Source organism: Lonchura striata, chromosome 12 (genome assembly GCF_046129695.1).
Source record: "Lonchura striata isolate bLonStr1 chromosome 12, bLonStr1.mat, whole genome shotgun sequence".
Taxonomy (NCBI): Eukaryota; Metazoa; Chordata; class Aves; order Passeriformes; family Estrildidae; genus Lonchura; species Lonchura striata.
Genome location: NC_134614.1, coordinates 1,217,436 through 1,227,902, shown reverse-complemented (window position 1 = coordinate 1,227,902; position 10,467 = coordinate 1,217,436). Strand labels below are relative to the sequence as shown.

General features: G+C 51.8%; 1 protein-coding gene across 1 annotated transcript; it reads left to right on the top strand.

The window, feature by feature from the left end:
• BARX1 (BARX homeobox 1) lies at positions 1-3,168 on the top strand. Its single transcript, XM_021539524.2, has 4 exons — positions 1-205; positions 2,092-2,377; positions 2,508-2,592; positions 3,004-3,168. The coding sequence occupies exons 1-4, from the start codon at positions 1-3 to the stop codon at positions 3,166-3,168; spliced, it is 741 nt and encodes a 246-aa protein (XP_021395199.1).
• The last annotated feature ends 7,299 nt before the right edge of the window (positions 3,169-10,467 follow it).

Genomic DNA, 10,467 nt, shown 5'->3' with positions numbered 1-10,467 from the left:
ATGCAGCACCCACTGGAATTGGGCGCCGCGCGCTACTTCCCGGCCGAAGCCTTCCCCGACCACCGCTCCCACCGCTACCGCAGCTTCATGATCGAGGAGATCCTCACCGACCCCCCGGACGCCAAGGGGGCCGCGCCGGCCGGGGAGCTGCTCAAGTTCGGGGTGCAGGCGCTACTCTCGGCCCGGCCTTACCACAACCACCTCGGTACGTCCCGGGGGGCTCCCCGCGGCTGGGGGGCGGCTGGGGGCGGCAGGCGGGGAGGCATTGCCCGCCGATGGTCTCCAGCGCCTTTGGGAGCCGGGCTTCTTGGAGAAAAACTTAGGAATTCTGCCTACAAAAGTTGCTGCGAGGCTCTGCCGGCCGTGCGCATCCCCGCCGGCTCCCGCCGTGCCGCGGGCGCTCCAGCCGGGAGTTTGGGGCCTAAAACCGAAGAAAGCGGCTTTGTGGCTCCAGCTGCCTCTGCACAGAATGGCGTTTGGATTTCAGGGAAGAAGGTTGTTGTCGACAGTTTTGGTTTTGGGTTTTTCCTCGTGTTTTTGGATGAGGAGAGAACCGCTGGAGCCAAGCAGCGGGGTCTGTGCGTGGCTGCGAGGAGCGGCCAGAGGCCCTGCGGTCTTAGCTGGTTTAGCTGGAAACCCGACTTAGGTGTAAACATAAAAATATATAATATACAGAGATATTATATACAGTATATACATATAGGCTATGTTTATATAATAATAATATAGAAGATGGAAGACATAGCATTATTGTCCATATTATAATACATGCTCGGGTGTTTCGATTAAAACGGGTGCCAGCATTCTCTGTCCAGTCGGATATAGCATCTAGGACAAATGCCGTTTATTAACATATTGGAATAGGTTTGGGTTTTTTAAAATTGTTTTTTTTTTTTATTGTTATTGTTTGGAGGAGTTATTTTGCAGTTTTTTCTTTTTTGTGTTTTGGTTTTTTGAGTTTGTTTGTTTGTTTGTTTGTTTAACGGTAATGTTTAATGCATTTTGAAGGCTATTACTTAATATATTTTAAAGGCCAATATTTAAATGGGTGATGGCGAAAGATTTTATTCCCAAGCCATCTTCAACAGCGGAGCCGTAGCCCTTTATCCATTGACCTGAACAGAAAAGGAGTATCACAGTTTCATTTTCTGCACTTAAGAGAAAAAGAAGAAAGCGTCAAGTCCCTGAGCAAGGGAGCAATATGCGTTAGAATATCTAGAAATTAGTATTATTTTCAGGATTAACTATTCAGAACTGTTAGGAATAACGGATCAGATAAAAGGCTCTTTACGCCCCTCAGGCTCAGTTCCGCAGGGATAGGTGGGAACGGGATCCTGCCGTGTAGGAAGGGAGGCGATTTCAGACAGGCAGAGGAGAAAACCCCGCAGAGACTCCCCTAAAGTCCTTTCCCCGCCGCCGAGGTCTCTCGTGCGTCGCTGGCGGGGAGGCTGGGCCGAGCAGAACCGCAGCCCCCAGCTCACCCGCAGGCCGAGGCCCAGGAGAGGAGCGGGGGCGCCGGGAGGGACCCAGCTGGGCCGGGCCGAGCCAGGCGAGGGATTCGAGCGAGCGGCGCCGGGCCGGGTCGGGGAGAAGCGAATCGAGCCGGCCTAGCGGCAGCCCCAACCCGCTAAACAGCATTCTCAGGGATGGCTCGCTGTCCTCTCCCCGGGCGCCCCTTCATAGGCTGCTCTTCACGGAGTGGGATAGAAATTATCATCAGGTCGTAAATATCTTGAAAACAGCTAGAAGGGGAATCCTGAGACCGTGCCCGGCCCCGCTGGTCGCCGAGTTTAGTCGGGTCCGGCAGCTGTTGGATGACACCAGGGGAACGCTTTTGGGTTGGTTGGAATTATTTTCACTTGTAACCCCCAAGTAACTCCGTGATTAGCATGTGCTGATTGAAGGGTAAAACGTGTCCCTGTACCGCGGAGGTGGCGGAGCCGGGGGGGCTCAGGACCCGCAGTGGTGCCGAGAATGGAGGAGAAGGGGCCAGGGTTCCCTGCAGGCGCTGCTGCCCGGGAAGCCGAGGCACCCTGCAGCCCCGGGGGTCCCTGCGTGCTGCCCGGCGCTGACCGCCGCTCTCTCCCGCAGCGGTGCTGAAGGCGGAGCCGGCCGCCGTGTTTAAGTTCCCGCTGGCTCCCCTGGGCTGCTCGGGGCTGGGCTCGGCGCTGCTGGCCGCCGGCTCGGGGCTGCAGGGCGGCTCCGCCTCGCCGCATCTCCCGCTGGAGCTGCACCTCCGCGGGAAGCTGGAGCCGGGCCCCCCGGAGCCGGGCAAGGCCAAGAAGGGCCGCCGCAGCCGCACCGTCTTCACCGAGCTGCAGCTCATGGGCCTGGAGAAGCGCTTCGAGAAGCAGAAATACCTCTCCACGCCCGACAGGTAGGCGACGGCCGACCTCGGACCCGGGGCGCAACGCCACGGGACGGGGCTCATTTTGCTTGAAAAAGTCGGGAAGCTGCCATCCGAGACGAAAGCTGCCGGCCTGACCTCATCTCTCTCTCGCCCGCAGAATAGACCTGGCCGAATCGCTGGGGCTCAGCCAGCTCCAGGTGAAAACCTGGTACCAGAACAGGCGCATGAAATGGAAGAAAATAGTAAGTGACCTTTATTAACAGTCCTCCCCCTGGGCGCGCCGTGCCTGCGTTCGAGCCCTGCCCTGCGGGCTTCGTCCTTCTGCATATCGGCCCTGGCATATTTAACGATAACGTTAAGGATAATAGTAATGATGACCATGACGGTAATAATAATATGCCCCTGGTCTTTAACACCGTGGCCCTGGTCCAGCATCTCCTGGGCCCCGGCCAGCCCTCCCTCCCGGTCCTGTCCGAGCCCTCCGTTGTACCGCTCGGCCCCCGGGACAGCGGGCGGTGGGCGCAGCCCGAGAGGACCCGCATCGGCAGCTTCGCTCCGGGGAACGGGAGAGAGAGGGGTTGCTGCGCCGCGGGCTGATGGCAGCTCGGTTTTCCCGGGGTGTCCCCTTCCTCCGCCCCCTCCTCGCCTCGCAGGTGTTGCAGGGGGGCGGTCTGGAGTCCCCCACCAAGCCCAAGGGTCGCCCGAAGAAGAACTCGATCCCCAGCAGCGAGCAGCTCTCGGAGCAGGAGCGCGCCCGGGACGCCGAGAAGCCGCCCGAGAGCGTGGGCTCGCCGGCCGAGGTCAGCCAGGAGGAGTGAGGGGGGCCCGCCCCGCCGGCCTGAGAGGATGGAGGGCAGCTCAGACAGTGGCCTCGGGACGTTTGGACGCTTTGGCCGCATCCCGGTCTCTCCCCGCCCCGCCGCCCCTCTCCGCGCCCGCGGAGCAATGCGCTGTGCTGTGCGACGGCCCGAGGGGCCAGCAGGACACTGGAACCCACCATCCACATCTGCTCGCTGTCTAAAACCCTGTGGTGCCCCTAGTTATTCGAAAACTGCATTTTACGATCAGTTTTATTAATGCGAAGATATTTACTTTATTTCAATAAAATATTTTATTATCTATTGCTCTGAGTATCATAATGCTTTGGGGTTGATTTTCTTTTTAAATTTAGGTTTGTTTTTTTTCCCCCCACAGAGGCAGGTTAGAGATTCAAAACCAAGTTCCAGGCAGGTCTACAGAGAAAGTGCAAAGCGCAGCGGGTACCGGGAGGATTCTCCCATCGTTTTCCACGACGGTTCAGCTGCCCGTGGCCGGGAGAGGCCAAGACCCTCGGTCTTCCCTTGGTCAAAATCGGATGCTTTCGGATTTTAAAGATATATTAGTTGGTGACAAAAAGTTAATTAAATTCTGCACTGAGCATGCTGAATGATACTATTAAAAAAAACTCTTCGTGTGCTGCTGCGATGTAGCAGCGAAAATCCTAGTATGAAATCCTGGCACTTTGTTGTTCGGGTGGGGTTTTTAAAATTTTGTTTTATTTTTTCGCTTATTTCCCCCGAGTCTCTTCTTCACGTTTTCCGTTGGGATGTTAAATTACAGAGCATCCACCGAGACATGCAATTACTGCTGTTCTGCTAAGAAAGAAAGAAAAGAAAAGAAAAAAGCAACAGAGCAGGGGAGAACGAGAGGTGGAGAGCGAGGGCCGGGGAGCGGCGGGACAGCCCCGGGCTGAGCCGCTGCTGCGGGGCCGCCTCCCAATTAACGGCGGTAATTAGCGCCCGCGTCTCGGGGCTCATCTGTGCCTCCCTGCCCCGGCGGGGTGCCCTCAGGAGCGGCCGGCGGCGGAGCGGGACCCCCAGTCCCGGAGCAGCGGGTCCGGGAGGCTCCAGCCCGTGCTCAGGGTACGGAGACCGCGGCCCGGTGGGAGCGGAGCACAGAGCATCGCCGGGCTTTAACCACACACCTTCGGCGGAGCCCTCCAGGTGAATCTGCGCTGAACTCATGCCGGTCGTTCCCAGTTTTCCTGTTTCTCTCTCCACGGCTCCGGCCTCGCTGCCTACCAGGGTCCGGCTCGGGAGGTGCCCCGGATCCATCCCGGGTTAAATCAGCCCCCGGGGTGAGCGGTGGAGGACACGGCCAGTGCTGAATAAACAGGAAACAGCCTCGTATTCCTTCACTGAAATGACTTAGATATTTAACCAAGCATTTGGTTGGAAATGTTTTTTTTAACCTGAGCATGAAGATGGATGCTGGGAAGAGGGAAAGTGGCTGCGCGGCTGGCAGAGCCGGGGTTTGCGGGACTCCTCGGCGCAGTCAGGACACGCTGGGCGTGTGGCTTTGTCACTTCCTTGTCACCTCTGGCTGTTGTTTTTGGTGCTTTCAGTGCGCCTGAGAACAGCACCCGGGTTTAATTAAAAGAGAGATTGGCTGGCTTATTAACCCAAATTACCAAGACGACAGGCTGTGTCCGTCACCGGTGTCACACACCGGGCTGGAATAGCGAGGTGCACTTGCGAGAGAATGTTAATTAATATTTTCTTTTCACAGCTGAGCAAATGACGGAGAAGCGATTATATTTTCTCAGATAAATAGATGAATTTTTTTTTTCAGCACACGAAGTATTAAATAGAGTAAATCTTTTTGATTTGTGTTTTTCCCTCGTAGACAGCCGAGAGAGGGTTGGGAATGCTCTGGTGAAGCTGCGGTTCTGCCGAGCCGGGGCCAAGCGGGGCCGGTCCTGCCGGGCGTGCCCGGTGGCCGTGCCGGCCGCAGGGCGCAGCCGCCGCCCCTCCGGCCGCGCACGGGTCCCGCCGTCCCGGCGCAGCGCCGGCCGCGCACCCGCGCGGGACACAAAGGTAAACTTTATTCTTGCTGTGCCGCGGCAGGAAAATCTCCCACGGGGCTCGGGCGAACCTTCTCTCGCCTTGGCAGATGCCCAAGAGCCCCGTAGCGCCTGGGGCTGAGCCCGTGCCGCGGCCTGCCCGGCAGGACGGAGCGGGGACAGCCGCGCTCCTCTGCCGGGGAGTGAGGGCACGGGGCGCTGCGGCTATGCTGCCAATGAACACGCGGCGCCTCCGGCTCCCCGCCCAGCCGCCTGCCCAGCGCTTTGGTCACAACTTTAATGACCAATTTCTGCTTCGGGAGGAGCCGGTCACAGCACCGAGACAGTGTGAGCCGGGCTGAGGAGCCCTCCCGCCTCCTCGGCGAAACTAACGAAACCCAGGTTCCTCTCAGGCACGGAAGAAGCCTGTTAGAATTCTCGGACAATATACCTGACTAATGGGATTTCTTTATTGCTTGGTTTGCTTTGTGTTTTCTTGTAATATGCATATATACGTACACTCACACACATATATTTAGATTATTTTAAACGATTTTATGTATTGCTTTCTGTCAAAATTTAATTTCCCACAGCTTCTTCGGGTCGGCTGCTTGCTGGGCTGGCTGGAGTGGCAGCAGCTGGGAGCCAGCAGAAGGGTCCCAGTGAGGTGAGCTCAAAGGGATGGTGGTCCCTGCCCACGGCAGGGGTGGAATGAGATGATCTCTAATGTCCCTTCCAGCCGAAACCATTCTGAGATTCTCTGATTCTGTTTGAAAAACGAGGGCGTATGCCACCGTCCGTCAGTGACAGCCCTTTCAAATGTGCTCGATAATATTCCAGTGCATTTGAAAGCAGAGCTGGGGCTCCTCTGGACCAGCACCAATAAACCTTGCTGGCACATGAGTGACCACAAGGAAATCACAGCTGGCCTCACCTGCATGCAGGTTTTGTGCTGATGGATGATTTTGGACAGTGGTACCGGGAGGATTCTCCCATTGTTTTCTTTGTGGATCCTGCAGAGGAAGAGCCCATGTTGTGCATAATTGTTGCACTATGACACGAAATAACTCACGCACTCACACTAAGATTAAAAGAGTAAAAGGAAGTAAGTTTTATTTCTGACTTTGCAATATATAGAATTCCAAAAGTGACAGTGGATTGGAGGAGGAAATTACTACTTCTCTAACCACACTGGTTAAACTAACAATCTATTGATTTTTTTCTTCTTACAAAGAACATAAAATAATCATTATTTACATGAACAGTGCATGAGAACTCCAGTAGAAATATGCAAACATTAGAAGGCATAGAAAAATTTTAAAAGAACTTAAAAAATTTTAAAAGAACAGGGCAACACATGTTTTAATAAACTCTGTTTGTAAGCTAATAAGTCCATATACTCATTTCACTTTTCAATTACCTTTCACAGCTGTGAGGAGCCCGTGTGGTGCTGCTGGGCTGCGATGGGCGATCCCTGCACCCACCATGCCTCAGCAGCGGAGCTGGGTCAGCCCAGGCCCTCCGAGATGCCCAGCAGGAGCCCCGGGGAAGATCTGGATGACTTCGTTCAGGGCTGCAACCTCTCCTCAGAGCCCTGTTTTGCCTGTGGGAATGATCTCACTCGGCAGCACCCCAAAGCAGCTGGAAAAGCTGCGAGGATGATTTGCCAGTGTTGCGTAATACGGGGCCAGTAAATGATATTTGTAGCTAATACACCTGATGGTTATTCTCTGTCTGTGTAAATAAGCTGTATTACCATGCACATTCATTCTGGCAGAAGTGCATCCACACTGGGAAACTCCACATTTTAATTACACCTGTATAGATAGAACAACATGTGTTTTCTCTCAAACAAAGTAGAAGGGTGTAGATTGAAGGCTGGAAAAGTGTGTCCTTCCATGTTTGACTGCTACTCAGGTCACAGGTAATCAGCAAACGTTTTGATGATTTTCTTAACAAAAATCAATTTAAGGTGAGTTTCCAGTTCAAACATCCTAAATTCCTTTTTTATGAAGCATCTCAAAGAGACCTGAAAAAGTTCTGCTTTTTCATCAATGTTAATTTAAATATAGCTTCACTGAGCCAGGGCGTTTGAAGATGGATGCCATGGGTGTTTATTCAGAGGCAGTTCTTGCTCTGCCAGGAGCACACCGGACACCAAGACGGGGCTGTGAGGGGCTGCAGGGGCTGTCCCACTGCGGGGGGCAGCACCTTGCCCTGACTCCCTGCTTCACACCTGCAGGCAAGGGGAAGTCTGCTCTGCCCTTCTGGAAGAAAAAACTCATCCTAGAGCAGTGCTTTGTGGGCACTTCTCACAAAGAAAAAAATACCTAAAGCACAGATTTGATGCTGCCTTTTCCCGTCCAGAGGGTGGGAAGTGCAGAGGGGGTGGAGTGGGAATGGGGATGGGAGAGTTCAGTGGGATGAGGAGAGTTTGATGGGGAACGGAGGGGGATGTGGGAGGATTCAAGAGGAAATATGGGAGGCTGTGAGTTGTGGGGGGGATGTGGGATGATGGAGGAATAGGGACGCAGGGGGCTGTGGGACAATGCAAGGGTATGTGGGGGGTTGATATTGAGGGATGTGAAGGATGCAGGGGTGTGGGGGGATGTGCAGCTGGGGGATGAGGAGGCTGGAGGGGAGTGCAGGGAGGATGGAAGGATGGGAAGGGATATATGGGAGCTGGAGGGGTTGTAGGGAACATGGAGCAGGATGTGGGAGGATGCAAGAACATGTGTGTGAGACTGTGGGTTGGGTGGGGGAATATTAAGGGTTATTGTGGGGTTATAAGGGAGAGGGTGCAGAGGGATTTTGTGGGGCATGGAGAGGAGGGGGGGAATCCTGGAGCCTGCACACCCCATGTGCTGATAAAAGACATCACCCAGCACCATGTGTGAGTGCTGAAATGAGGCTGGGGTGGGTCAGGCCTTCTTGGACTTGGGGTGAAAAAGTTAACATCTATCTGTGACTTTTCCTCACCATTTTGGCCCAAAAGGAACAGAATGCAGGGATTGAGATGACCTACTGAGTTCAGTCAAATTCTCTAAAGTTCATTAACTAACATGTGATGTCCTGTTATTACATGTTTGTCTTAAGCCTAATGTTGGGTCGAGGTCATTGCACACACATTAGATTTGGTTGTTTCAGCTGAGTTGTAGAGTAGATAAAATCTAAACGCTAAACTCCCGATTCCCTGAAATTTGGCCCAGCACTGTGTAAATAAAGCTCAGGGCAAGTTTGCATTATCCACGCTAACACAGCTCTCCATGCTGTTATGTCTGCTTGGCTGAGCTTTGCCATGAAATCTGTAGGAAAAGCCAGAAGGAAAGCTTGAGGAAAGGGATGGTTACCTTTAATGAGGCTGGTGGTGACCACTGGGTCAGCAGGCAGCAGTTTTCATGGCAGACTTTAAAATTACATCCCTTACCCACACAGCTCTGCGTGGATGGAAAAGTCCTGGTCGTGTATGGACTCATCCATTTACAAACAGTCTATTAAAACATGATTATATACAACATGGGCTCTTCCTCTGCAGGATCCCCAAATCCATTGTTTATACTGCACCTATATTAACAAACCACAAAATGAGCTCGTGGTGTTTTCAGAACATCTTTCTTTTTAGGATGGGAATGTGGGAACTTTCTGAAGTTGAAATAGTACATAAAGCAAATAAGTAAGGGACAGATTTGTGCCTGAAGTTTGAGTATTAGTGGAATGAGAAGATTCCATTGTCTTGAAATGGTTTTTCTCTCAGACGTGCAGTTCAGAGAGTGCTGGGCAGGGCACACTCACTCTCTGCAAAGACTCTGAAGTCAGTGGGATTTTTTTTAAAGGAAGAACACCACTGGAGGAGGAAACTCTCGGGTTATGTTGAAGAGCTCGCTGGCAGAGCTCAAGTTCAGATGTGCTTGCAGCACCGTGGCCCTGCTCTTTCCCACTCCACAGCTCCTCAGGTGTGAGCTGCAGTGAAAATGACACAAACCCCATGAATTTATGGCAATGGTTCCTGGGCTGATGTCCCATGAGTGCCTTGCTGGGAGCTGCACAATTTCCCCAGACTTAGCACATCCTGCCAGGAGACAACAAAGGATAAACAGAGCCCAGGGCAGCACAGGCAGATGTGCAGGAGAAAACTGCGTGTCCTGGGAGCTCTGACGTCTGTCTGGAGACACAGGACTGCAGTAACTGGGAGAGGAGATCCTCAAAAACTATGCTGGGCCATTTAACATAAATTACAGCATTTTTCATGGATTAGGTTAATTCATTATGAATTATCTTCTCCAGCTCTGAAGCTTCTATTTTGTGAAGAACGGCTATTTTGTCAGAGAAGAGTTCTGGGTAAAAATTTACATATGGCAGGAGATGTCAGCAAAGCACAAGTCTGACTTTGTCTGGCAAAAAAGGTGCTCCCAAAATGCAGCTTTTTCACCACAGTGAGCTCTCCAAGGGAGAAGCTGGCTGTTCATTTTGAGTCAACAGGCTTTATCCTTCCCTGCCACTTAACAAGGTCTTAGAGAGATCCCACACTGTTGTTGCTGCTAGAAACACTTTCTAATGTATTTACTAAAGATTAAACACAAGGAATATAAATTCCAAATATTTTCAAATTATATTATCTCTTAGTTGTATAATTTGATGAAATATAGAAGTGAATAATATCTTGTCTGAGTCAAAATAGCCTTTAATAGATGTTTAAAGAAATGAATAATCCCTGTGTCTTGTCCTCTTTCCCTTTTAATGAAAGTGAGAGCTGGGTTGCTGAATATTCCCATTTATTAAACAGAAATTCTCACAGAGCCTGTTCAGATTGTGCAAAATGCTGGGTGTCTGTGCCAGTCCTTGCAGATACTCAGAGCCTCCTCTCATTCCAGCTCTTTGAGGCTTAGTGCTGCCACAGGTAAGGTTTAAAGGGTCCCACAAGGTTTTTTTTTTTAATTCTATGGTGTGCAGTGAACCTTCCACGTTAATGGGGGGTGTGTAAATATTTCGTATTAGATTCCATACTGTTAATTTTAGAAGTCACAGAGTGCTGCTTGTTTCCTGGCGTGTCTTACTAGGCAAGTGTTGGTGTACAGACCATGGTGTAAAACAGAACAGAGCACGTTGAGCTCAGCGGTTATTTGAAATTAAAATTCCTTATTCACCAGGATTTGTACCAGTAAAGTACAAGTGTTCAAATATTTGCAGAAAGTGCCTGTGAAGCAGCTGCAAATATGGCTGAATTTACTTCTGAATTCCAATGAATATTTGCAGATTTTGGGCTAAGCTGTGGTGCATGTAATGCTGCAAGGGGGAC